Here is a 27,668-nt window from a genome sequence, read left to right as displayed (position 1 = left end):
ATATTATTTACCCTACTGTATTCCGAAAGTAGTTTATTACGTACCTCTATCTAACAATTACGCTTTATGTTAAACTCCTTCTTTCCTTTCGATAGACTAATACACTTCTTAAAGGCTTTATAGGCGTTAGGAAGGTCTTTAGTGAGGTCGAAGATACGTTAGGCTATAAAGTCGCGAATATCTCCTATCTATCGATATTTCACTTTGAGAGAGCCGTAAAAGTCCCTAACTTAATTAATATCGTCCTAGTTTACGGCGGCTATTATATCTTTAAGGGAGACTTCTTAGAGATTATCGGGATGTTTAACGGTGAGAATAGGCTGATTATTAACGGTTCCGGCATTAGGTACTTAGTATCGAGCGCTCTTACCGACCGTAGATATTAAAGTAGGGTTCGGATGGATTATTAGAGATTTTAGTAGTAGTGCCCTTAGATTCCCGGACATCTTACTAGTGAGCTTATAGACGCGTAGAGAGAGGAGTTTAGAAGGAAGGTTCTAATGGAAACGTTAAGTCGAGAGCGCATTAAGTTATCTAAATAGTAAACTTAAAGATGAACTTACATTAAGATCCCTAACCTATATCTTCTAGAGTTTTACTTAAAAGATAATATTAAGAGTAGATTAAGACGAGAGAACCCTAAATAACTCGCGAGGGCGTAGGAGATAGGAGATTAGGTTATAAGACTATAGTAGGAAGGAAGGTTAGTTAAAAGGTGAGAGATAGATACTTATACCTAACTGTTTAGGCGTACGTACTCCCCGGCGTTTCTACGGCAGAACCTTCCTATTTTACGTTTTAGATTGTCACCCTTCAAACTAATCCCGTACTAGGCTCTAACTCCTAGTGATAGGGTTATCGTCGATACTATCACTAGTATATGATGACCTCGCTATTACCTAGTAGTAACGCTTAAGACCGTTAAGTTATCACATCTATAACTAGTCTTTCTCCTTTCCTCTATATATAAATCTTCAGCGTATTCACCTAGTCTATCAAGGTATTCTTTAGAGTCTCGTATTAGCCTTACTATTAATAGTACTAGGCGTAGATAGCTATTTTTGCTGTCCTAAGCTTCGACTAATTAGCGTACTTCCTTTTTCCCTATATAGTATATAGGTAAATTCTAACTAATAAGAGTCCGCGCTAATTTCCTTAGTATTAACCTTAAACTTTCTTCTCTAGTATACCTTTTATCTTTATCTTTCAGTTCTTTCTTAGTCTAGCGAACTACGCTATTCCCTCCCTCCTTCTTTTTAATAGCGGAGTTCCGTAGCTATCGAGATTATAGAGCTAAGAGTGTCGTAGTTCGCCCTCTTTTAGGAGTCCATTAGAGAGGAAAAGGTATTTCTAAGAAGTCTAGACTTAGTAGCTTTCACGTTAGAGCGTTACCTCCCCTACCGCTTCGCGATAGCTAAGCGTAGGGATAGTAAAGAAACCTAAGCGGTTTATATTTTAAGAGATTCTCCAAAGACGGTCAGACCGCTATATTCCCTCTATATTTATTCGGTCACCGGAGGAATTTCAACCACTATCGTCAAGGGTGGCGGCATTATTATTCTGTTTTAGAGTCTATAGCTACGGTAGGGGTGAGTCTCATCTAGGTCTGGGGGGTGAGAGTCCTGGTCTATGGCATCTCCTTTACCGTTCGAGCCTCCCGCGGATGACATTTCGTTATTTTTGTGTTTTTATATACGTTTTTCAGTGTTTTTATCGGTTTTATTAGTTATATCTTCGTAACTTCTCTCCTCTCCTTCGTTAAGTCCCTTACTCTTCTCGTTCCTTATCTCCACTAGTAATTTCTATCAACACTATAGCTCTACTTCCTAGCGATAGCGATCTAACTTTACCCGCCTCCGCGAGCTTAGCCTTCCTATCCATTATCGCTATTCCTCAAATAGTTCTACGTTTTATTAGCTTCCCCTAAGCTCCTTAGTCAGGGGTTTTTAGGGTCAAACGCTTTCCCCATCCCTCGAGGGATATATCTCTTCCTTAGTTCTTCTATGTAATCTAAATAGTTATAAAGTCGTTAGTTTTCCACCCCATATAGTAGTAGTAAACATATATAGCTAGTAGTTCCAAAGGGCACCCTGAGTAGCGGTCTCCATAAATAGCTAACGTAACCCGTCCTATATAGCGGGATAGACTTACTTAGCTAGTAATCCCTAAGGTATACCCTACGCAGCGGTTCTACATATATAGCTAGCGTTCTCCAGATTCAGTTAGGTAGGTAGGTAAGTAAGTAATTCTTCAGTTCCGTTAGTCTAGTCGTTTATTGTAGTTATATTATCGTTTCTTCTTCTTCAGTTTTAATCTTCTCCTACCGCTCGTAAAGAGACGCCTATGCGTAAGCATTTTTCCTATTGAGCATTAGGTTCTTATTAGAGGCACTAATGAACTAGGGTGAGGCTTCTAGCTATAGGCGCTAACTCATACGGCGGTAGGTAACAGGCGCGTTCACATCTTGTCAAGCAGTTAATTAATTATCTTATTGTTTTTCTGTCTACCTAGGCGAATAATAAAAGAAAAGACTACCAAGCTAAAGTGGTACCCTCGAACTAACTAATTAGAGAGTGGTAACGTTTACCTGTATAATGTATAGCCAAAAGTTGACTAATCACCTTACTCACCCACCTTGCATCTTAGGTCCTCTCTAAACCTTTCCCATTACAGTAGTAACTATAGTAACCTAAAAGGGTCGTAAACTACGTATTAGTGCGGTATATTAAGGCGACATTTAGTCTTATAGTTATCTATCTTCCAGAAGTTAGTAGCGATCTTAATATTATACTCATCACTTTCTAGTATCACGTACTATTAGTATATAGTATCCTTCCCTAGTATAAGGTTCTCGTTTAGTTCTTAGATAATAATGTTATCGTTTACGTAACTATTATAAAGTATACATATTAGTTAGTAATCTATAAGCGGGTCGATATCGTCGTATAATTCTCCTATATTAGTCTATACTTCTCTAATATACGTGACCACCTAGTAATCCTAGTATCTTTCGTAAGTATAGACTAGTTATACTATTCTAGTGCCTTCTAGTGCTATCATCACGTTAAGACTTTATTCTTATGATAGTATAATTGGTATTATAAACGCTTTATCACCTTTTCCTATATATAAATATATCCCTAGAACGGTACATCCCGCCTCTATAGCCTAGTAGATTTCCATCGTAATTAAAATTAGTTCGTTAGCTAATTACCCTAGATCGAATATAGGGTGGAGATACTCTATTTCTATTCCGTAATTATCTTTATACTAGTATTTTAATAATCTCTAGTAGAGTATGATTATTATTATTTCCTTATCGTTATATTTAATCACAATAAATATAGTAGGTTCTTCTAGTTCTAGTGTACGTATTATCCAGAATCCTTATTCGTTATTAGTATCCTTATAGTTAGCCCTAAATACTTCCTAGCGCTTTAGCTTATTAGCTCGTCTTACTACTCTTCTTTATCGTTTTAGAAACTATCTACTCCTAATCTTTTCCGAGTAGTGAGTCGTATATCTATTATTATAGTATGCTATCTATAATAAGAGCTAATACTATAATTCTTCTTATTGTTCCTATTCTTCTAAGATAGCTTCCTCCTTAGGTTTTATATCTTATTTAGATCTACCTATCTCCTTTTAAGATTCCGTACCTAGGTAGTCCTTCTATACTATATTACTCTGGCTATCGGCTACCATCTAAGTTCTCTATGAAGTGTCGGCCTTTATTTCTTCATAACCGGCTATACCGTCGTCCATTATATGTAGCGTTAGACCGTTCTTATAATCTTTCGTACGATATCTAGATTTTCCGCATCCATAGCATAGATTGTTTTTCTTACGTTTCTCTCGCTCTGACTGTAGTAATCCACGAGACCTATCGTTCCTAACCTTAGGTTATCCTCCTCGTACTTTCTAGTGAGTGGAACTACTGCGTTAGATCATGTCTAAGTCTATTAGTTCTCCGTAGTATTATTTGTTCTTATAAGTCATACCCCCTATAAAAGTCCCTTTTCTTTCTATCTGGCGTTTATATAACTAGTTATCAGTCTCGATAGAGAGTTTAATAAGTAGTTTATACTTATTAGGATAATCTATCCCCATCCTATCTTTAACCGAATCCTTTAGCCCTTGATAATAGACTAAGGCGAAAGCTTTATCTTCCTAATCTAGTTTCGAAGTATAGTACTGGAATATAGTATAATACCGCGTAGCGGATCCTATCTACTTAAGTTAATAGATCCTCTAGACTACTAACTGTTCCTCTCCTAGTATCCTAAAGATCTACTTGATTCTTTCTTCAAAAACTAAGAAGTTTCCAAAGATTTCATTTATCTCTAGGCTTCGCTACGCCGGTATAGAGCTAAGGTAATCCCCCATAATGGGTTTAAACTACTTAAACGCTAACCCGCGGAGCTAAAGTCCTACAAATAAAACTTTTTCTGCGTAGGTGGAGTATTTAGTACGTTATAGGGTAAATACTACCTTTAACTATATAAGATACATACTAAGTTTACTTCTATCTCTATAGTACTATTTAACCTTAAGGTCGTCCTTTATCTTTCCGGCCTCCATATTATTAATAGTTGAAGTAGTAACGCTTATAGTAGAGGTGTTAGGTTGCTAGGTGAGCCTAAGCTTAGGCGACTTAGGGTTAGAGCTACTAGACATCGTCGTTAAGTCCACTACTATCTAAGCTAGTAGTTAATGTATTACGAGCTACTATCTAATACGTGAGGTGTCCTCAGGTAAACCCGTAGTAGTTTGCTTAGTGATATAGTAGGGAGGGACAATATAGCTAAGACTAGAAACTAAGTATATAGTATATAGACCTATACGTATAGTAGATGATCGTGAGGAACTCAATTCTATATAACTATTATTGACTACGAGGAGAACTATGTAGCTAAGTGCGGCTATATACTACTCGGGATATATGTTTAATATGTTACTCTATTAGACATGTTAAATATGTCAATATGTTTCTGAGCCTATCTAGGTATGTGGCTCTATTGCCCCGCTAGGTTATGCCAACATGTTTGCTAAGACACTGGCGTCTGACATGTTCTCCTCAGTCGACCTTCCTTCTTGTCTTTCCCCTTGGCCTCCCATATGGTCGGTTCGTAACAATCCTGCGCATCTCGTATAGTAAGTGATCCTCCTTATTGGATCCGTGTCCTTTTCTCTCTGCGACGCTTACTTAGCGTATGATTTACCTCTTTAAGCTCCTAGATACGATCCTTCATTAATACCATTTGATGCATTATAGTAGTCGTACCTTTCACTATCTGGTCTATCGCCTCATAAATCGCTGTTAGAGAGCTATCTTAATGTTAAGTGACTTTCCCCTTAATAAAATCAGACTATGAAGTTACTTCGTACGTAGTCTATAGCGTCTTAGAGACCTAAGGGGTAGTTATTAGCGAGGGGAGTGTTAGTAGTATTAGCGTCTAAAGCTTTATATCTAGCTTCGAAAGGACCGTATCTAGATTAAAAGAGATAAGCCCTACCCCTCGGAAACCTCCTCGTACGTTATCTTCGCCGAAGGAAGTAAAAAAAGCGTTCTTAAACGCGGTAAAGAACTCGACCTTAGTGATGTGGGTTACGTATATCCGGATTAGGTTCTCGATTTCTTTGCCGTACAATCGCTTTAAGGGACTGAAACACCTAATGTTAAGTGGTTAAAGTAGATATAATGAATGTATAGGTATATAGAGTGTAATAATATTGTTCTCCTTATAGTAAGCCTCAAAATCCACTGAGTGATGACTTTTATGGCCGTCTAGGATCAATAGACGAAACGTACCCTTCGTACGACTACGACTATATTTGTCAAAGTGTTTGACTCAATTAAGACTAATCTCGTTCGTTATCTATTCATTATCGCTAAGTGCGATAACTTAGTTAGACGGAAGGGGACTGTCTTAGTACCATAATGCGAGGTGATGCTTACTAGCGACTACAATAAAAGGCGGTATAGCCTAGTCGTACGAATTGACACCCTAGATCACTATAGCCTATTCTCGATTACTAGGCTATACTATCTTAACCTTTCTATACCCTTCAGAACTCGTTATAACCATTACGGACGAGATTAGGCCTATCATAAACCCAGTCTCGTTAAAGTTCTAAGTGTTATCTTTATGGATCCTATACTTAGCTATTACGTTCCGTACGAGGTTAAACTAGGCTTAAATGATTACTAGATCTTCGCATTAGGCTCTCTAGTAGTCGTATCTACGTATAAATCGCGTTCGTAGCTCTTGATGTCGTTTAATAAAGTTCGATGCCTAGCGAGGTCCGACGCGTGACGCGCTACGCGTCGTACGCAGTTTATTAGCCATATCTCCCACACCACTGAGTTAGGGAGGAAATCCTCGCGCATATAGGTTAAGGACCTCTCGTACGAGGACTGATTCTTTAAGGTCGGTTAAATTTCGAGAATTCGCTGGTTGGTCGCGTCGGAAAGGTCGACCCTTCCTTCGATTACAGAGGGTTACTTTAGGGATATTATAGACTTTAGTAATAGATCGTACGCTCTGTTTAGGATCTTATTTAAGAGCTTAAAGGGCAAGAAGTATTCTAGCTTCTTTCTAAGTCAATTCCATTTATTTTAGTGGAGTACTTAAAGAAATAAGTTAAAGGTAATATATAGCGCGGAAAGTGCGCGACTCGCTATGCTGCGCGACTCGCTATGCACCCATGTTATACTAAAATCGCATAATCTTAGTATTCTTATCCTTATTAATACTAAGCTTCGCCTTTATCTATATAAGCTATAGTTAAAATTCTATCCGCTTTCCGCTAAACTTAGGGAGTTTAGGGAGTTTCTAATGTTTCTAATCTAATAATTTACGTACGGCTATTAATTCCTATATATTACTATTCTTCTATAATATTAACTTAGAAGTAGAGGTACTTCCGCTATTCTACTAGTTCTAGAGTAGCTACTCTAGACCTTCTATTCATTAATTCTATATCTAAACTATCTAATATAACTACGCTACTTACTCTAGGGGTGGAGTTAGACCTAATATAGATAACGAATCTATTTCTATTATTAATATATACGGAGGAGGTACGAGAAATAGGAGATTTATCCTAATATAAGGGTTTAGAAAGAGTTCTATAACTAGCTAATTAACCTAGTAATAAGGAGGATAAATCTAAGGAGAGAGAAGGAAGGAATAGCTATCCTTCCTTTCTCCTTATATCCTCTAATACGTCGTAAGGAGGTAACTATTATCCTCACCTCCTTACTCCTTCCCTTACGTACTTATTCTAACTCCTTACCTTCCCTTACGTACGGTATCTTAGTTATTAGGACTTTATATCCCTTATACCGTATACGTCTTAACTAATTAGGAGGTAGCATTTCGCCTATACATTATATAGGTAAATCTTGACTAATCAGGAGGTAGTATTTCCTAGCGTTGGTCTTGGCGCTAGTTCGCCAGAACCGAGCCTTCTCCTGGGTTCAACCCATCATAAAGAGGTTCGATACATCTTAAGTAAACCTCCGTATAATCTAGAGATCACGTACGATAGCGATTCGCCCTCCTTAATAAAAGCTCACCTATATATTAGAGAATGGGAATTTAAGAAGATATTAAACGATATGAACCTTAGGAAGAATATTAAGAAGAACGAGTAGTAGGCCATTACCTACTACCTAGAAAAAAGGAAATAAAGCGGATTAGCTAGTGATTTTTTTCTCGGTAGTCACCGTATTAAACGCCGAAAGGTCTAATATGAAATATCTCGCTATCGAAATACTTCCGTTAGCGCTCTAGGAGGTAAGTTACCCTGTTAAGGCCTTAGTTAGTCATAGGCTAACTACGGTATAGCTAAAGGTCTATAGTTATCCGAAGGGGTAATTATTTATCAAGGATGCCTTATTGAAGATAGGCAGTACTCAGCGATAGGTAGATTCCGTGGTAATAAGTATCCTTCTACACCTGTAGTAACATAAACTCATAGTATGAGGAGAGGATGCTTCTCGGATGCGAGAAGCATGCTTTTCTCATGCGGGCTGTGTGCGGCCTAAAGTGGCTTAGCGCGGTCCGGCTTGGCGCGATCTTGATTGTGCCCGGCTTCCAGGTCCCGTTTGTGATATTATTCGAACACCTTCTCCGATCTCTCAATAATCTTAAGCTATCTTAGCGCTAGTCTACGTAGTAAGTGTTATAAACGCAATTAGTACTACGGATAGCTCTATATTAGCATACCCTTTCGACACCGACTTATTAGCCTTTAATACGGCACTAGAAGACCTACCTTTTAGCTATAATACCGAGACTTTCGATAACTCTAGTATATAACTATCTCTCATACCGAATCGAATTACTAATAAGAGTAATAGTAATACCTAATATTGATTTTAAAATCGAATCTTTAGACGCACTACCTTTAAGCTACTTTTATATACTAGATAATATAACTACTAATGCATTTGACTATTTCTCACTAGAAGAGATAGAGGAATTTATAGCTCTTTCTTAGGGCGATTAGAACCTCGAACTTAGCTATAGGGCTAATATAGATAGTGTTATATCGTAAAGTAGTAGGCATTCTATTCTGCTCGACAAACTCCCTTAGTTCCACTTCTAGACGATATTTAGATTAGACCCTTTCGTTAACTAAATTCTATAGTTAAACCTACTCTCATTTAATACTCCCCTTTTATATTATAGATTATCTTTGCGGGATTACTAGACATTTATATCTAAACTACTATAGACGGGACCGTCGGACGAGGAGATAGAAATCATATCTGTTAGAAGGTCTGAGTGTACGGTCGGAGGAGGTCATTTACTAGATACTAAAAGACTTGAGTTGAGATAACTATCTAGAAGGTAGAAGCGTCCTTATATAGATAATAGGTGGCGATGATAGAAGATAAAAGAAATCCCTTAAATCGCTATTAATAAGCGATCACACCACCTAGTAACGCCACCTAGTATCGCCACTTGTACCACGTGATCTAGTACTAGTATAGACTAGTAGTATCCACTAGTCACGTGATAAAGCGCTAGGCCTAATTAGGCCGTACGCCTAAATAGCGATATTCCACAATATCGAAATTAGCCTCTCTTTTATAAGCTATTATTCCTAAGCGATTCGACGGTGAAGTACTAGAAAGGTATAATTAACTTACCTATCCCTCTTAAAGATGTAACTCCGATAAAATTATGGAAGTCTTTCTATGCCTCCTATTGAATAACCTTTTAGCCTTAAATGGTGCTAATTAGCTACTGGAGTAGATTACGAAGTATATACTAGTGGACCTTTTTAGACGAATTTTCCGGTTGAAGTCTCCTACTATAAGGGCGATTACCGCTAAACTTCTCGCTATCGTGGTGGAAAGGGGGAATCGGTCAATGTTATAGTTTCTCCTTACTGCTGGCATAGAGATATCATTACTTACTAGCGCTGAGGGGGGAAGGTTATTACGAAAGGCTTTGACCCATCCTGAGATTGCAACGGTACTGATCGAGAATGGTGCCGACGTGAATCCTCCCCTCGACGACTTAGGTCCGTATGAGTGCCTACCTCTATGTGGAGCCGTACAAAACGGTTACACCGAGGTCGCGCGAAAACTTCTGGATAATAGTGCGTTCCTTAGCCGATATTGCTATCGCAATTAGTATAGCACTCCTTTAATAACATCTATCCCTTACGGCGAATTAGATTACACTCGACTACTTCTAGAAGCTAGGGTAAAAGCGGAGGACGCCTATTTAGATAGAATAAGTGTACTTAACTAGTGCTTCCTCCGAGATGAGACTACCTTATATAATTTACTTTAATCGTCGATGTTTAGCTTAAGCCCAGACTTTAGCCTAGAAGGTATTCTCCTTTCACTAAGAAAGGGAGTTAGAGGCCTAGAGAACTATCTCGAAAGGAAGGAAGAAATTAGGTTATTATGTCCGAACTCGCTACTAGAGAAAGTAATAAGTGAGGGTTTTTAAAGCTTACGTCATTAATCAGTAGCTATCACCCTCCTTAAATACGGAGTAGACTCGAATATAAAGTATAGTAATACGTCTCTTCTTAAAATTACTAGTGAAAGATAACGATTTAGAGCTAGCTATACTCCTTCTGGACTATAGTGCCGATATTATCTCGACTAGCGCTATCGTAGAGATAGCTGCATTTGATTTACGCCTTGACATTTTAAATCTCTTAATTTCGGAATGTAATAACCTAGATCTAGTTAGGGCCGATGCCCTCGTAACGGCGATTGAGAATAGTAACTTTACCGGAGTGAAATTGCATATTAGAAGCGGAGTTTCCTTAAATGAGCGGGATTTAGAGGGTCACTATCCAATACAATAGGCGTGCTAGAGCGGAAACATACGTATGGTTGAATATCTGGTTTAGGAAAAGGCCGATATCCATACTCAGCCTCACGGCTCTCCATTTCGCCGTGGAAGGAGGTCACATCGACATTGTCAAATTTCTCTTGCAAAATGGAGCGAACGTTGACGGCCAGAGCCATCGAAGCCGTGGACGAACCCTGCTTAAGGTGTGCGCTTATAGAGAATGGTACGAGAAAGCAAATTTCAGCTGGGAAGAAATGTTTAAGCTTCTAATTAAAGCCGGTTCACTAATTGACGGACTACTAGTTCGAAGGTGTTACCAGTGGAATTCTACCCTAACCGGACTTATCCTTAGATCCGCGAATAACGAGTTAATTTGATTAGCACTCGACGTAGGCGCCGATATTAATTCTCCCGGCTCCGGGAAAGGGGCTCGCTTACCTATCTAAGCGGCTACCTAGGTCGGAAATTTAAGGTTAGTTAAGAAACTTCTCGCGAAAGGTGCATACATTAACGCCCTAGCTGCCGTTTTCCATGGCAGGACGGTACTATAAGTAGCGTATAGTTAAGATATCCCTAATGAAGAGTTAACCCGGTTTCTTTTATAGAACGGCGCGGAAGTGAATGCTGAGGCCGGCATCGACGGAGGATTAACGGCATTATAAGGCGCTGCGATCTAAGGGCATATCAAAATTTATTCTCTTACTTTACGATGCTAGCGCTGACGTTAGTACTCCTCCTGCGCTAAAGAACGAGAGAACTGCCCTTAAAGGGGCGTTAGAATACGGCCGCCTAGACGTGGTTTAGGTACTCTTGAACGCTATCTCGGTAAGCGGGAAGACGTAGAGGGGGGGCTATGATAGAGCCGTTAAACTTACCAGAACTAACAGATATTACGCTGTATCAGAGCTACTTAAGTCCCAGCCTTTAGAACAGGTCGGGAGGAGGAAATAGTTATAAGCCCATAAGCCTCCCTACGAAAGACCGGGCGTAGGCCTTCCACCATTCATTAAGCCCAATAATTATGGTTTTTAGCTTGAGCCCTACCTAGGAATTCCTCCGCAGCTGTGACTCGGAAGGGAGTGAAGAAACTTACAGAAGGTATAGAAGGACTGTCTCCGCTGAGACGAGTCATATTCTATAGCTTTAGAAGATACGGTGTATGGATCTCCACTACCTACGTATCGCGCAGCTTTCTTACCATTTCCGACGTGCTCGATTAACCTCTCGCTGCTGCTACTTAAGCTACAGCGTAAAACTATCGTTTGGAGTATGGTGATAGCCTCATAAGAGGTGTGTATTTATTCGATAGCCGTTCGTGGTCAATTTCACCAGTTTCTCTACGGCGAGTTCTAGACCCGTGTCGGGACTGATTGTAGGCCACGGATTCATTAATGTTTGCACCGCTAGTCCAATTGTTGAACTAGCAGGATCGTGAATAGGTCATGGATCGGTCTGTCTCCCTGTTCCTGTCCTCAGGCCAGGTCTGATCGTCTATATACAAAATACTAGGTGCCAGGAAGACCTCTCCTGAGTCCTCTAATGTCGCAAGGCATCCTAGCACTAGGCGCAATCAGGTAACGCCTGAAGCGCTTGCAAAACGGCAACTGTTCCAAGGCGCAACACCAATCTTCTCCCAATCAGCTCGGTCGAAGTTCTTTTAAAGTTCCGAATCTGGTTTGAGCTTCGGGTGGAGACTCCATTCTGAGTAGGTTGCTCGGTGGTCCGATCCGTAGTGATCATGGTAGAGGCCAGAGCCGTAAGGGAGCAGAAGAGAGTGGAAGAGGAGCGCGAAAGAGAGGAAGGGAACAGAAGAGAGCGGAAGAGGGAGCGAGTCGACTAAATAGTCGTTACGCGGGAGCAATGCGGCAGGGGATTTGCCAGCGGAAGAGCCCTTAGGGACGGTTGTTCGGGATATATATATATATATAGAACCCCCGAACAATCACCCTACACGACTTTTCGCTGACTATTATCCCGTCGCTTTGCTCCCCCGCTAACGACTATTTAGTCGACTCACTCCCTCGTCCGCTCCCTTCTCCCTTCCTCTCTTTCCCGCTCCCCTTCCACTCTCTTCTGCTCCCTCACGACCCTGGTCCGCTCCTCCCGTGCTCCCTCCCTTACCAGTGAGGTTCCCGTTCGGGCTCTAGTCTCACAGGCGCTAACGTTGCGCATACCTAACCTTGTGGTAACTTTACTCGATCATATCTACGATAGCCCATTTCAGCCCTGATGAGAGAGGTGGGATGTCTGAGAGGATGTCCTGCAACGTTGCTGGACCGGGTTAACTGAACCCCCTAGTTCTGTAAGACAATACTTCTCTTTCTCTTTCTCTTTCACTGCCCTCTCTTCCTCTATCAGGGACGGGAACGAGAAGACTATTTCGAGAGGATTCGAGAGTGTACGAGGGGTTGAAAAGTCCTTGATATTGCTATCTTAATGCACGGTAAGGTAGAAGACGGGAAATAAAAAGTTCGAAGGGTAGTTCGGGCTCTTTCGAGATCTATGTACCTTTCCAAGTGGAGCATTCCTGATAGCTGAATGTCACGAATCTGACCTGGTCCACCCGAATAGGGCCATCCAGGCAAGATCTCGTGGACATGCATGGATTGGACATATGGCCATGGACCCTAATTGGGCACATGGCCATACTATGGAAAGATCATGGAATCGCCAAGGGCAACTCAATGCAATGAGGGGTTAGGCTCTACAAGAATTCTCATGTTGTCAAAATGACTCACTGTTCATTCTCTGATGCTCTCTCTGAATTTATATACATTACCTACAGGCGCAAAATGAGTGTAATTGTCATATATAATGACGACGGCAAGTTCGATGACGTTGAAGGGAGTGAAAACAAGGCTGTTTCGCCTCACTGAGGTGACATGTTGGAATGCAAGCATTCATGCATGCAACACTCGGTGTTGCATGCCTCGTTTTGAGCACGTTTCACACGTTTCCACGCTCGTTTTACATCGATATCTAACACTCGTTTTGCATGAGCCTTTCTCCAAGGGATCAGAGCTGGAACTCTCCCTAATACCCTCGTTTTGCCCTGAGCAACATGTATATAAGATACGATAGAGAAACCAGGGCCTTAGGTCCTTCAGAGCATTCGATGCCACCTGAATTGATTGATAGGACAGCATGACAACAAGGCGAGATCGACGACAAGGCTTTATCAGGATCGTCAAGGCTGTCGATCGTTGGTGTTGCAGGGATTTCCGGATTAGGGATCGTGCAACAACATGAATGCTCATGTGTTCAACATCTCATCTGCCCTTCACGGGTGAGCTAGCCTTTTTACCCTCGCTAGGCGTTGAGTCGTTGTTAGATAGGACTCTAAGATAGACGCAATTGATCATATTCAGCTACTCCAGCTAGTGTTAACCCACGGTGGAGATCCTTTACAAACACCCAACACCCCACGACTATTGCGATGACTATGCCACGCGGCACAAGGCTGTCATGGGTGCAAGAGAGACGCAGCAGGGTCTCAGCGATCGATGCATCGGCAATGGCGCACACGGCACGGCGTGCCTTGAGGTATACGAGGTGTACAAGTCAGACTCACGGCATGGACGACGAGCTTCGGCGACCCGCCGAGAGAATGAGCGGGGAGGACGACGAGCATAAAGAGAGGCTTGAAGACCTTAGATAGACAGACAGGATTCAGTCCATAGCCATTCCCTACCCTCACTTGTGTCCCGGGCAGTGTTACGTGATCCCTCTCAACCCCCCAACCGTGACAGCCCTACCTTCTGTGGTACCGTTTTTACTGTTGAACTGTGGATGGGTGCCTACTGGAGCCCAAGTAAGGAACTTCTAGGGGCTTCCATCAGGCACCAGCCTACGACAACCTGTGTTATATATACGTGGCATTTCACGCCACATTCATAGACTGAACACACCAGTTTCACAACCCTGGGTGGTTCAACAGTTACATCTACTGATAGGTATGTGACCTAACCCGTGAGCTATTGCCAGATGGTAGCTACAGGTAGGGGTAGTACAGTGATTATTCGCAGTGCTAAAAGAAGACGCACCTCCTTAACATGCGAACAGCAGCATGTAGGCGCGCTGTCTTGGCGCATCTCAAAATGGCTTAATGTGTCCCAGGGATGACCTAGCTGACCGTGACACTATCCGTACCTGCGATGAGCGCAGAGATCAAGAGAACGTTCTCTCAGGCAAAGAGAACGCTCACATACGACCGTAATAGTCTTCAAGTTGAGGCCTTTGAAGCGTCGCAATGCCTCAAGCAATGGGGGATTCAGGGATTCAAGGCATCTGGAGAGCCCTCAGAGACTATTCGAAAGAAGGCACTCGGAACGGAATAACTATCTTCTAACCAATTAGGAGCTGCCGTTCGCTGAGTAATCAAGGAGAGGGAGTGGACTCATGAGTCGATTCATTGGTATTCGCTTAATAAGCAAGGAGTCGGAGGAGTCGCATCCTGACAACGCTGAGTTTTGCCTTGAGCGGCGTTGAGTGGATACACGTGTATCCATGTGACGTATAGCCCTAGTGACCTGGGCTTAGGAATACTTAATCAATCAGGCTTCTCCACGCAACTTCAAGACTGCGCAACCTCACGCAATGGACAATGTAACTTGGAAGCCAGAATGACGGCTAAAGACTACGAGGTTAAGCTCGACCTGTCGAAGTTGGGAAGTGTGTCTCGCACCATCCGAAAGGAATCGATCCAGGAAGGGGACAAGGTCGAAGTTAAATATAGCTGGGTGAGAGGTTCGTGTTAACCTGGTTTTCCTGCCAGCGTGGCTAATGCATTACACTTCTAAACATCTACTAGGGTCAAAAACACAATCATCTATCGTTTTCATCGCCGTTTTGCCTGGAAAATGGTCTCTATATTCTCGGCACAAAGGTACCTCCATGTTCAAGAACACAACTCCAGGTAGCCCCTTTCCCGGTATTGAGAGCATGAACGACATACGTGGAAACCGGCGATGGGTACTTGGCGTGTTTCGGGGCATTCCTTTACCACCCAAAGAGAGGGATTTCACGAATAATGCCAAGTACTTTGAGTGCCCAGGAGACCTGCGGCACATCGATACTTCTGAATTTGAAGCGTGGCAAGCGGTTGGTGTGACCACTTTGGGCGACAATCAAATAGATTTATTGAGTATTGCACCCATGTCTTTCCCCGAATCCGTTAGTTTTATGATGCTGACGTCTCATCTAGAGTCGCAATTATGGCATCATTGGAGCAGCGGATACTATGACCAAAGACTCTGGAATAGTCAAAATTTCGTCGTATACCTTGCAGTTCTTATTCTGGAAGAGAGCTCCCGACAGGAAAATTTCCAGGCGCTTCATGACCTCCACTGGACTCTATGGTGGAAACAGGAACACAAGTTGGCATATATGATGACCCGGAGACACCTCACAGCAATGGCCGGAATGGCCATATTTGGGATTGCTACCTTTGGACTTGGTGCTATAGGTAGTTGGGCTTATGGAGGTTATGGAATGGTTGAGGCTGCTTTGGCATCCGGGGCTCGTGGAGCTAGACTTAAACATCTAGTCGAGCAGGAGCAATTTTCGATGCTTGGAGGCCTACTCGAGGGTGATGAAAGTGAGTGAGAGGACTATCATGGTGTTAAAGTCGAGCTGAGGAAAACACCACAGCCAAGCTCCACATCCAGTAGCTGCCAAGTCGTTCATCATTACCTAGTATTTATCATCACATTTATTTGTTCAGCAAGGTCCCCTTTTCATGAGGAACCAACCGTTTGAAGGCGTGAAGCGAGCAAGTTGATGAAAGGTTGGTTGATTGACGATCTAAGTTGGTTGGCAGCGCGCAACAGGGTTTTGAGGTGCGCGAATGCATCACGTGACAGCTGAGGCACATGCCTGTGATTTTACGGAGGACTTTGTTGCTATTCGAAGAGTCCTAGCGGACCGTCAGACTGGTACAAGTTGTTCGACGTCTTTATAACGCTTGGCAGCCTTGGCAGGCTCGCAATCACATGCCTGTGGCGCAATATTTCATTGCATGCAGAGAGCAGCAGGACATCTGAACCTTTGCAAAGTGGAGTCACTTGCTGTGTATGTAGATCCAGTCTGTAGCTCGCCTTGAGAAAGCTCCTATTGCAACTTTGAGTACCCTCCATTTTCAAATAATCTGCACCTGTCTTAGTGAGACTTCAAGTAGACATTCAGACGAATTGTTTGACATTCACGCTTGCCAGTTGGAGCAGCCCCGGATCCATTTGTCGATTCCAACTTGCAACAACTGATGTACTGTAAATGTGTCTTCAGTGAAAACTTTTCGGGCCCTACCCCTTGGAGAAGATGACGAATTATCCACTGCCTATACTCCCTTTCATAAATGGTGGAAACAGGAACGCAGCTTGACTATATTGTATCCCCAAATCCCTTGGCGGCTCTCACAAAGCCCTCGGTGAGCGCTTTGGCAACCTAAATTGACCCCTGGTTGCCAAAATGGCCTCCTTATGGGCTCGAAGTCGACCCTGAGAGCCCAAATGGGCCTCTAGATTCTTGGAGTTGGGCAGGGCGCCACATCATACAGGCAGTCAGGCTTGGCTGAAACGAATGAGGGTACAGCTGAGCAATTGTAGCCGAGGGTCCAAAGGGGACCTCTGAGCCCGAACTGTCTTCCGCAGTTTGGCATCAGGGCAAGCTCTCTGTGGCTCGCGCAGTGCTCGGGCGGGCTTCCCCGTACTCTGCTGTGACTCCCTCGACGCTCTCCCGTGCTCGGCCAGGCTCCCCCGATGCTCCGTCACGTGCGCGATTAAAGCGGCTTCGCTCCGTTTCCTGAATGAAATTGTTCATGGAAAGAAGCACAGTTCGGGGTGTATATAAAGTATATATATATATCCCATCGAAGCGGCGAAAGGATCATGTTTGATCCGCCCTGCGTGCTTGGTGGAGGGGCGTGGTAATACCCGGTTTAGGCTTAGTCCCACATTTGACCAAACTGCGGGGAAACACGGGGCCGGACGTCAGGGCGACCAAGGCCCACTACTCCAACCATCATTATTGGTCGGCCAAGGGTTCAGGCCAACCCGTTTAGCACCACCGACCGAGGCAACTTCTGCCGTTTTCACCGAGTACTGGAGTCTGGTGTCACCAAGTTGTTTCAATGTGCATCGGCCCAGGGTCTTGTGCCGTCTTGTGCCCTTGGGATTTGCCTGGGTTGCCGGCTAGGCACTGACGGCAACACTCGACCATGGACGAAACCCCGCTCGACGTTCGTTCATAAATATGCTTGACGCTGTGGGATTCTAGACTTTCTTGATTACATCCTGCCGTCAATATCTTCACGTATTCGGCTTTGTGGCTTGCTAGTCCCGAACAATGGCAAAACCAGGCCCCCTTGAGCGCGCCAACCGCGTTGCCGTGGGTGCTCTCACTCTGCCCTTCCGTCTCGTTCACCGTGCCTCGACCGAACCGCTTCTGACCGGGACTGTGTTGTTTGCTCTCACCAGGGCACCTGTTCAATACCGCGCACGTCTCTTGAAGCTATTGGGTGACATTGGCCTGTCCCCAGAGCGTATCGCACTCCTCATCAAGTCATTGAAGTATCTCCTAGCCATCGGTCTCGTCCGAAAGCTCAATCAGACACTCACCAAACTTGCGCTCAACCACTGGCATGTGTTCACGAAGCCAGGTGCACCCTTCCAATGGGACAAGCAGACGGAACTCGTGGTGGTGACCGGAGGATGTTCCGGCTTTGGGTATGAAATGGTAAAAGGATTCTCGAAACATGCGAGAGTCGTCATCCTGGATATCTCTCCAGTTCCAGAGGAGTTGAAGAAGCGTATGTCTTCTAAGTAACCCTATCATGGGGAGACTGCTCACTTCGCATGCTTTAGTTCCCGGCGTCGACTACTACCAACTCGACTTGACCGACTTTGCTGCGATAGAGTCGACAGCGGAGACCATCCGCAGAGAGCACGGAGACCCCACAGTCCTTGTCAACAATGCTGGGATTGGTGAGCCTTATGCAGTCATCTGCTATTCCTCTAGAACGCAAGTTAGCTGACCAGAGAACCTTGCAGCCAACGGCACCAAAGTCATAAACAGTGATGCGAAGTTGACCGACAGGATCTTCAAAGTCAATATCGCCAGCCACTTCATTTTGATCAAGGAGTTCTTACCTGGGATGCTGAGAGCAAAGAAAGGCCACGTTGTGACCATCGCATCAATGGCCAGCTTCTTCGCAGCGCCAGGCCTCGTAGACTATTGCTGTACAAAGATTGGGGCCCTCTTTCTCCATGAAGGTGAGCTTTCCGTGCACTCCCAAGACCTAGCCTCCCCGAGAGATTGACTCCGAGCACAGGCCTCCGATCGGAACTCCGAGGATACTACGAGAACGGCAAATGTATCCAAACCACCTCCGTCCATCCGTCCTGGCATGCGACCGGCATCGTGAAACCGGTGGCAGCCAAGTTGGAGGAGATCGGGATCAAGTGTGATCCGGCGTCGAACGTGAGCGACGCGGTCGTGGAACAGGTTTTGGCGGGAAGAAGCGGGCAGATTTTCATGCCGAGGACGGAGGAAAGCAATACGGGGCTGAGAAACTGGCCGGTGTGGATGCAGGATATGGTGCTCTATTCCCAGAGAAGAGTGCGGAACATCGACATCTCATGGAAGTGAGAATGTACTGTAGGTTGGGGAAGAGCCAGCCATGATCTTTAGTTATGCTGCCAACCTTTTATCCTTTTGGAATTTAATCTCCCCAATATCTTGCTTTCCACTTATTGGCGAGACAAGCATCTACATTATTTCCTATTCGAAGTGAAACATGGGCAACCTTCACAAGCTTGCGAAACAAGTGTAATGGCTACCCCCCAGATTTTGCTGGCTAGACTGTTGGCGGTGTAGCTTTTCTGCGACAAGCCTAATGCAAGCTCCAACAAACTCCACCATTAGTCGTTGCTTTTTTCCAACATCCCTCCATCACACCATCAAGCCCCTCCACTCTGTCGAATCATCTCCCCCCCTCCTGTCAGCTGCTCCATTCGACGCGGATAAGGGATCGAAAGATGAGTGGCTTTTGTAAGAATCCCATGTCTGCGGAAGCCAGGCAAATCCGCTGTCGGCAGCGGCCTTTCCTTGCTTCTCCGGTCGATGAGGACCCCCAAAAGGATGGACCTCCATGGTGTCCTGTCTGTGAGCACTACTTTTGCTTGGTTACTGGCTGGCCTGGCCTCTCTGCTTCTGGCCAGACCTCTGGCCCAGGGTCGCTCTGAATGCCTAATGCTCCTATCCACTGGTGTATTGGCTTTGATTCCGCTCTGCACGGTCACCTCAGTTCGATGGGTGCATGGCGCGTCATCCTTGATGTTGTGCACTTTCGTACATGAGACTACACCTGTTCCAGCCAGGTTCACGAGGACGTGGCAGTTGCTAGTTCGAAAACACCAGGAGGCAACCCTCGATGGGCACTCTGATCTTCAGAAACAACGACGATCTCTTCGTTGCTATTTGTTCTGGGATGGGTCGGCGGGTGGCCTCGATACCGAAAAAAGTCCTGTGCATTGTCTCGCAGGGAGAAAGGCCGTTTGCAAAGCATGCTCTAAAATGGCCATCAACAGTTTCTGTCTTTGAACCCGCCATCCACCACTATCCATCTAGGCGCCGAGCAAGCGAACTCCTCTCGGACAAGGTGTGGAATTTCGGAGGAAACTAGGACCACTCCTAAGTTTCGCTCCCAATCTTAGTTCTCCTGTTGCTTGAGCCTTCTTGAGACCCATCCTGCCATCTCCCCAGCCCATTGAATGGATTTGGTGGCTTCTGGCTCCTGCGCGGGATTGCACCACCACCCTTTCCTGAACCTCGACTCTCGAGAACTCGATATCGCGGGAAGTCCTAATCTTTGACCCCGGGCAGGAGGACACGAGGGGCAACTCGGAGAAAGTTCAATGATCCACTTTGCTGGGTCCGGAGCAGGAGACGCTGAAGCCCATCTTCATCCACGGCGGTTCCCTGCAACAGGTTGATATCAAAGGCGGTCATGCAGGTACAATAAGACAACTTCGGGTGCTCGACCAAAACGTTGCGCAACCTTTGCCGCGTTATACACACGGCGGCTCCAAAATGGCCCCCTCACAGCCTTTGGGAGTTATATCTCCCGAAGATCAGTCAGGCCTGATCCTCATCCTGACCTCGTTGTCGCTATGCTTCGTTCTCGTCGCCTATGCGATCCGCATCTATATCCGTGTACCGCAGAGGTTGTGGAAGTGGGACGACCACGTTTTGACGGCTGCCACAGTAAGTCTTTTGACACCTGCACACGAGGGTGGAACCAAAAGAAAAAAACGGTCCTAACGGCCTCCTGGGCCTTCTCCATCGTCCAGACTTCCCTCGTCTTTTATGCCGTTCACCTGGGCCTGGGACATCGGAAGGTATTCGAGGGCACTGCTCCCAACAGCGACTTGGTCAAGAAGGTACGAAAACCAGTTGTCAACGGGGAAAGGAAAGATGTGCTGAAGCGCGAACCCCAGTACTATTATGCAAATGATTTTTTCTACCTCATCGTCCTGCTTTTCTCCAAGCTGGCCGTGTGCTTTCTCTTCCTGAGGTTGACACGCCGACGGGGACATGTCGTCGCGATCTACACCACCATCGGGCTTTGCGGCGGCTGGTTTCTCCTGTCGATCCTTTTGATCAGCATTGGCTCCTCGTGGGAGCAAGCCTTCTTTACTCCGGTAGTGGATCGATCCCAATCCGAAACTATCAGGACCTCCAAGCTGACTCTTCTCGGAAACAGTTTGGCAGATGGCTCGCCATCGGCATCACGGATTCGATCACGGAGCTGGTCTTTGTCCTGTTTGCAGGATACCTGGTCAGCGACCTGCGCATGAGCAAGGTTCAGAAAGCCACCGTGGTGTTTGCATTTGCTCTTCGGTTGCTGTGAGTAATTATCCTTGCTGGCTATTGGCACCGACCTCTGACATGCAATGCCTTCCTTCAGCGCTGTCCCCGCCTGCGGAATCCGTCTGTACTACCTCAACCCGTCCACCTTAACCGATAACCGCAGCTTGTCCCTCTCCTTGGCCATCGTCTGCACACAGATCCAGCTTGGCTACGGGGTGATGGCAGCCTCAATCACGGTTCTGAAACCCTTCATGGCCGTCTACGAGAAGCCGATGGGTTACTCGGGCTACACCAGCCATCCGGGGAAGAACTACGCGACCAACAACAGCGAGCACCTGTCGTTCAAGATGCAGACCGTCCCGCGGTCCGGCGAGGTCATGTCGGACGGACTGGCTTCGCACGCCGTCACCTTCGACCCTACCCAGCCGACGTTCTCGTCGCGCATTCCCACGGGGCAGAAGGAGAAGAGAGGAAGCGGCAGTGGACACGACAGGAATGACAGCATACACAGCCATGACAGCCGGCGGCTGATCATTGAGCGCAAGACAGATTGGTCGATCCGGTATGAAGAGGCGGAGAGCCACAAGAGCAACGTCAGCGAGGGCGCGGCGTCAGTCTCTGACCGCTGAAGACCACCCTTATAGCCCCGCTGGTGGACACGACACAACGCTCTAGGGGGGCGGACACTACGAAACAGACGGAACGGATCTTTTGGATGGCGATGACAGCGCTGGAGTTCTAGGGACTTGTAACCATATCTACAGTACGTATCTTGGGTGCCGGGACCGGATGGATCGGGTTGGGTTGGAATACCACGGGACGGAATGGGATGGAATGAACAGCAATTGCTCATTCCAACTCTGAGACCTTAAGAAACGGGGCTCAGAACGCAGGCAATCTACTCTATGTGCTTTGTGCTGATGTATACCGTGGTTGGGTTGTGCATAGGCGCTGACCAACGTCGCCGATGGAGTACGAGCACCAAGGAGGTATACAAATGACGATGACTTGGGATAGGAAGGATACGATGCATCGGCCAGGTAACAGGTACACGGGATTGGATGGACATGCACCCAGATACTTGATGGACTTGCTATTGGCTTCTATTCACGATGCATCTTTTCTTTTTCCTTTTCTTGTCATCTTGAGACACCCAGATGCTGGTGCAGCAAGCCCCTGGCCGCCTCGACGGAGACCTCGACGTGCTCGTGCTCCTCGCTTCTGCCTCACCCACGCAAGCATCGTATTCACCTGCATAGCCCCTCATTTCCACGGACGCATAGGTGTCACTACATGCAAGGGGAAACCGCAAAGCAACGTCAAGCGAGATCCGTCCTTCCAACTTCTCCTTTCTCCTACCTATTCCCCTCCCCCTTCGTCGAAATACGAGCACGTGTGGACGCAACATTTCGCCGCCGAAAGACCCTGTTCGCCCCCGTCCATGCAAGCCACGTTGTGTAGAGTTTTTCCCGCTCACGCGTCGCATGTGGTAAAAACTAGCATTTTTGCCCAGGACCGCCGGACAAAAAGTCAAACAGTTAACCAAGTTCCTTCTGCAGGCGTTTGAGTGTCAAGAGGGGGGGCCATTTCAGCGGACGGGGGGAGGAAGAACAACTAAGCGAAAAACTCTCAGCTCGCTCTGGTCGCCGATTCGTAGATGCTTGCGCAGTCCCTTGCCCAGGTTTGCACGATCATTGATCAAAGATAGCAGGATCTGGCTTGGTCCAAGCCCCGTGGCATTTGACGCGACTGTATGCTTGCTTCTTAATGTGACTGCTCGGATTCCTTCTCCGGACCTCTGTGCCTATGAATATCAATGCTGAAACGCTTTCCTTCCTTGCTACCTCGCCGTTGTACAGAGGCGGCAAGTCCATTAGGTCCTTGAGGCGGGTTGCTACACAGGAGGACCGATGGACGCACGAGCAGTCGGCGAGTAGCTTATCTGGACCTCCTCCATTTCCTCCCGTCCGGCCCATCTCCACATCGGTGACAGCGCAGTGGAGAACCGACCTGGCGAGAACAGGTTAACGGCGTCGTCAGGTGGGAGTGGAGCAGGAGGAGTATTCGTGCTGCGAGCTATTACCTACTCGTCCTCATCGTGGACAGTGGAAACACGGAACCAAAGTTTCCCAAAGCCCCGAGCGTAGTAATTCTCCTTCCTTCGCTTCCCTTTCCCCCTTTCCCATCCAATCCACCCATCTATCTATCCAGCCATCCGCACTATCATCAACGGCGACGGGGAACGATGAACAAGCTTGAGCAGGGTGGATACCCCACCTGCAGTAGTTCACTCGCAGTCGGCGAGGACATCGTAAAGTACTAACTGCCCACCTACCTCCTCGTAAGGGCACAAAGGCGGAAAGAACAGGCGCCGTAAAGGATACGCACGAGTAGGGACTCCACCTCAACCAGACATCTCCACCACAACTGCTGCCAAACCTAGGTCCGTGGGTGACCAGCGAGCAAGGACAGAGGAAGGACAAGACTACAAGCCAGGACCTTCTCTCCTGGAACGCCTCGCCGTCCAACCGCATCTTTTCATCCTCGAGCTGCCGCAGTCCCCAATCCTGACAGTACTAGGTTCCAGAGATTCGAGAACCCCCAACAGACTGCTGTGTGACAGTTGTTTTGACTTGGTGTCGAAGAAAGAGAAGTGGATGGGGCTACAGCTTTTGGCTTTTCGAGGCAAAAACAAGCACAACTTGACAGAGCGATCGATCTAGAACTCTCCCTTTCCTCTCCTCTCCGCCCAAGTAGTCACAAAGTGTCAAATCACAAAGGGGTGGGAGTTCATGTTCCTCGTGAGTCTTCATTCTGTACCTTGAACAAGACACCCCACAGCTGCCCAGCACGCCAGGTAGACACTTTCCGTTTACCGCAGCTCTGTATGATCCCTGTTTTGATTCTCTGTCGCGCCTCTACTGTACCCGCTCGTCCCAAGGGCCACAGGGCCACAGGACACCCCTGGTGGCGGCGATGAGTGCTGTAGTGCTGCATATTTATTTTTTCCGTGCTGTACCTGCATTTACAATACTCCTCGTACATGGACTCCTCGCGTAATGACAGGACTCAGTTCCCCGTGCTCGGCTGTGAGCGTCTATACTGGATGTGGAACGTTGGGGGTGACATCAATACGCCACTCCATCCTCTTTCAAGGCACCATATTGTAGGAGTGGTAAAAGAGACGGCACAACAACTCTGTTCCGCTGAAGCAAAACATAGCTGAACTCTCATCCTTTGCATATTTCACCCCTCTTCCTCCTTCACAGGTAATGGAATCACGTTGCCCTTGTTTCAGGTGGTTCGTGATTGTGACGAGCACGCAATTCAGCGAGGATAAAGGCGACTCCGAGGCCGTTCACGGTGGCTTGCTGAAGGGAGAAAGTCAGACAGTGGCATACACGAGCTTTTAGGTTCAAAGGGGGCGCGCATGGCACCCCGACCCCAGCCCAGTCCAGCCCAGAAAGGAGAACACGCGAGAGACGAGGGCTTCTCTGGCTGGGAGAGTATGTACTCGGGTCCATGGTTTAGACTCCCCTTTCCCTCTTCCTCAAAGCGCACGCTAGAGCGCAGAGCTTTTTCGACTTTTTGAGAGCTCTGCTATCAGCAAATACTCAAAGTATGTAGTCCGTATTTGCAGTGGTGGTTTTAGCAAGTAACACTGGAAGCATATGATAGCGGATGGCCTTTCACGCATATTCTAGTAAGCGCCCCTCTGATGTATGGGAGCATCACCAGAAGCCTGTCCCGGTTAAAACGCCGTGACTGATTTGGACAAAAACAGCATATCCGCCTTCCTTTATGGGAGGCATTTCTCCGTCGAAAAGGTTGAAAACAGAAAAGCGTTTTCAAACACCCAGCCTGATGTCCCCGAGGTGTGCAGTAGGCATGCTCGATTAATTCCTGCCCTCCACAGTCACCACCGGACCGGTGTAGACTTTCCTCCCTTGAATCACGTAGAAGACCCCAGAGATGATCATAACACCGAAAAACAGTACAATAGACCAGTTGAAGGATTCTGCGTCCACGGGGGTGCCGTTGGGCCAGAAACTCCAGAAGAACGCGAACAGAGAGTAGACGATGCTGAAGGCGTTGATCGGCACTCCCCACTTGCCGAGACTCCAGCGTGCCTTGGGCAGCAACTCAGGGTGGTAGATGCGGCGATACAGCACGCAGGAGATGGAAATGGTGTAAGAGAACATAAGCGCGCAGACCTGGACCGAGATAATAGCATTGAAGGCAGCCGACGAGCCAATGTTGATAATCGCGAGCAGACAGCTGATAATGCAGGTCAACGTGACGGCATTGGCAGGAATGTGGAGTCTGGGGTGAACAGCGCTGATCCAGCTGGAGAATGGAAGACCCTTGTCTCGGGCGAAAGCGAAGGTTTGACGCGAGGTCGATGCATTGAAAGAGATGTTAGATGCGATGACCAAGATGAGGATGAGGATGGTCAGAGCGTTGACGCCACCGGTGGACACTGCCTGGCGGAAGACCCAGATAAAGGGATATTCGGTCGGGTCATTGAGAGCGGCGTCCACGTCGGTCAAAGCGAAGTTGTAAGTGACGATGAGTACCAAGCCGAGGATTCCGTTCGACACATAAGCCCAGAACATGGCGTTGGGGACGTTGCGACCAGCATCCTTGACTTCCTCCGCCATGTGCGCGGTGCAATCGGAGCAGAGAGATCCATAGATGGCCGAAATCTGCCCAATCATGAGAGCGAGGCCCATACTTGACCACCCTCCCTCGTTGGTAAATTGAGTAAAAGCGACCTTTGCAGAGTTTCGAGGTGCCATGACCCAAAGGACAATAATAACCGCTGCAGATATCTATCAGTTTCTGAACAGGGGAAGAGTCTTGGAGGGGATGATCTTTTCAGGAGATACCAGAGAGGAAACTGACCGAAGAATCCGAAGACATGTACTATAAGGAGCACGTTTTGGATCAGAGGAAGATCGCGTGCCCCCCAAGTGTTGGCAACAAAGAGCACAAGAACCATGGCAAATACCAACAACGTTCCCTGCCATGCCGTAGGCTCATAATCCGCATTATTGATCTGAATCAGAGCCTGGATAATGGTTCCCGTTAAGAAAGAGCCCGACGCCGTCCCGCTTTGCCAACTTAGCACGCTAAACCAACCGGTTAAATAGCTCAGAGATTTCTGATACTTTGGTGGAGCGAATTCAGATACCCAGTGGTACTGACCACCGCTAGTCGGAGCCCTGCGGCATGTTAGAGACTGATGGTAAGGGGTGAGGGACATCGAGACATACATGGATGCCATCTCAGCCAGAGATGTCATGACGATACCGAAACCAATGAAGGTCCAAACGTAGGTCCAGAAAAATCCGGCAATGCCGCCATCGACCAAAACTTGAGTGTTCGCGCTGGACGACTGTCAGGAAGTGGGTGGCACAGAGCGGTCTGCCATGGTTGGCTGAGAGCGGTCTGCCATGGTTGGCTGGTTGACAACTTACATCAACAGGAATTCCCAGGTTGCTTGCAACAGGGCAGTGAATGCCAAAGCAGAAAGAGGTCGAAAATTGCGAATCAATTCTTGACGTTTTCCCAAACGTTGCATATCCCTTTGATCCTTGGTGGTGTACCCTTTGTCGAGGATACCAACATCGTTGTAACAGCCATCGTCTTCGACGCCATCGAAAGAAGCCAGCTCTCGGGCAGTCAGCGATGCGTCCGGCACCTTGTCCAGAGTCATGTTGAAAGGCTGCGGCTGTACAGGGGAATGTTCAAGAAAACCACAGAGACAGTTAAGAGGACGAAAGGGAAGAAACACTCTTGAAGATGATTCGACTTCGATCAGAAGGAAGACAGATTCGCATTGGCAGGAGCATGTGGAAGCGACTCATGGGAGTTCGGGTTGTTCGCGACCTTGATAATAGTAGCGTGGCAAGCAAGACGTGGCTCGGTGGATATCTGTTGCAAGAGCCATGTTGGGGGGCATTCGAGGATGGAGGCGAATTAGCGGACCAGGGTCGACGACAAGAGGCAGGGATCAGCTCTGCATGAGTGACTTCCAGCGTCCTCTGGCGTCTCCAGCACTCACCGAGCGCGCCCTTGAATGGGTCACTAGTCGTGGCTGCATTAGGATGCATGGTGTACCCAGTCGACAGTCGAATACGGGCTGTGGAACCCTCGATCGCACTTTGATAGCCATCTAGGTGACCATGTTGGACGTGCGTGATGAGTGGTCTGCGATTCAGCAACTTCGCCTTGGTGGAGATTGTAGTCTTTGCCCCGCTCCCCGGTACAAGTCTGCATGGCCTTTTGTCGTGTCCATCGTGCAATGGCGCAGGAGGGTGTGCCAGAAAACTCGACGACCTTGGAATCTCCTGTTTTTGCTGATCCCTTTCGAAGGCCCGCCCCGAGCCAGTCGAGTGATTGATGTGTCTGGCCGAGTGCACATCAGATGTGCCATTGTCGCTTTGGCTACTCATCTCAACTCCAAAG

At 46.6% G+C, this 27,668-nt stretch overlaps 3 protein-coding genes across 3 annotated transcripts; 2 read left to right on the top strand and 1 right to left on the bottom strand.

Moving 5' to 3' along the window:
* Window positions 1-14,929: 14,929 nt before the first annotated feature.
* On the top strand, window positions 14,930-16,039 carry PV07_07696 (uncharacterized protein). The gene is made up of 3 exons (XM_016394801.1): window positions 14,930-15,077; window positions 15,142-15,474; window positions 15,535-16,039. The coding sequence occupies exons 1-3, from the start codon at window positions 14,954-14,956 to the stop codon at window positions 15,933-15,935; spliced, it is 858 nt and encodes a 285-aa protein (XP_016248220.1). The 5' UTR covers window positions 14,930-14,953; the 3' UTR covers window positions 15,936-16,039.
* A 4,378-nt stretch (window positions 16,040-20,417) lies between these two features.
* On the top strand, window positions 20,418-22,215 carry PV07_07695 (uncharacterized protein; the record flags this gene model as incomplete). The annotated part of the gene is made up of 4 exons (XM_016394800.1): window positions 20,418-20,591; window positions 20,678-21,028; window positions 21,091-21,233; window positions 21,295-22,215. 4 exons carry the CDS (start codon window positions 20,418-20,420, stop codon window positions 21,824-21,826), a joined length of 1,200 nt encoding a protein of 399 aa, XP_016248219.1. The 3' UTR covers window positions 21,827-22,215.
* A 2,710-nt stretch (window positions 22,216-24,925) lies between these two features.
* On the bottom strand, window positions 24,926-27,094 carry PV07_07694 (uncharacterized protein). Its single transcript, XM_016394799.1, has 4 exons — window positions 26,678-27,094; window positions 26,474-26,587; window positions 26,103-26,422; window positions 24,926-26,019 (listed from the first exon to the last, which is right to left on the bottom strand). Exons 1-4 carry the CDS (start codon window positions 26,914-26,916, stop codon window positions 25,094-25,096), a joined length of 1,599 nt encoding a protein of 532 aa, XP_016248218.1. The 5' UTR covers window positions 26,917-27,094; the 3' UTR covers window positions 24,926-25,093.
* Between the last annotated feature and the right edge of the window lie 574 nt (window positions 27,095-27,668).

This window comes from Cladophialophora immunda (assembly GCF_000835495.1).
Source record: "Cladophialophora immunda strain CBS 83496 unplaced genomic scaffold supercont1.4, whole genome shotgun sequence".
Lineage (NCBI taxonomy): Eukaryota > Fungi > Ascomycota > Eurotiomycetes > Chaetothyriales > Herpotrichiellaceae > Cladophialophora > Cladophialophora immunda.
Note: the sequence above shows the minus strand (reverse complement) of the source record. Positions and strands in the feature narration are given on the sequence as shown.

What these genes read in the sequence shown, in the direction of transcription:
- PV07_07694 (XM_016394799.1), bottom strand. Translation starts at nt 26,916, where the DNA reads ATGACTCTGGACAAGGTGCCGGACGCATCGCTGACTGCCCGAGAGCTG. An exon ending in ACCTGGGAATTCCTGTTGAT is followed by an intron (nt 26,588 to 26,677) that starts GTAAGTTGTCAA and finishes ACAGTCGTCCAG; the next exon opens with CGCGAACACTCAAGTTTTGG. An exon ending in ACATGTCTTCGGATTCTTCG is followed by an intron (nt 26,020 to 26,102) that starts GTCAGTTTCCTC and finishes AGATATCTGCAG; the next exon opens with CGGTTATTATTGTCCTTTGG.
- PV07_07696 (XM_016394801.1), top strand. Translation starts at nt 14,954, where the DNA reads ATGACGGCTAAAGACTACGAGGTTAAGCTCGACCTGTCGAAGTTGGGA. An exon ending in TAAATATAGCTGGGTGAGAG is followed by an intron (nt 15,078 to 15,141) that starts GTTCGTGTTAAC and finishes AACATCTACTAG; the next exon opens with GGTCAAAAACACAATCATCT. An exon ending in CAATCAAATAGATTTATTGA is followed by an intron (nt 15,475 to 15,534) that starts GTATTGCACCCA and finishes CGTCTCATCTAG; the next exon opens with AGTCGCAATTATGGCATCAT.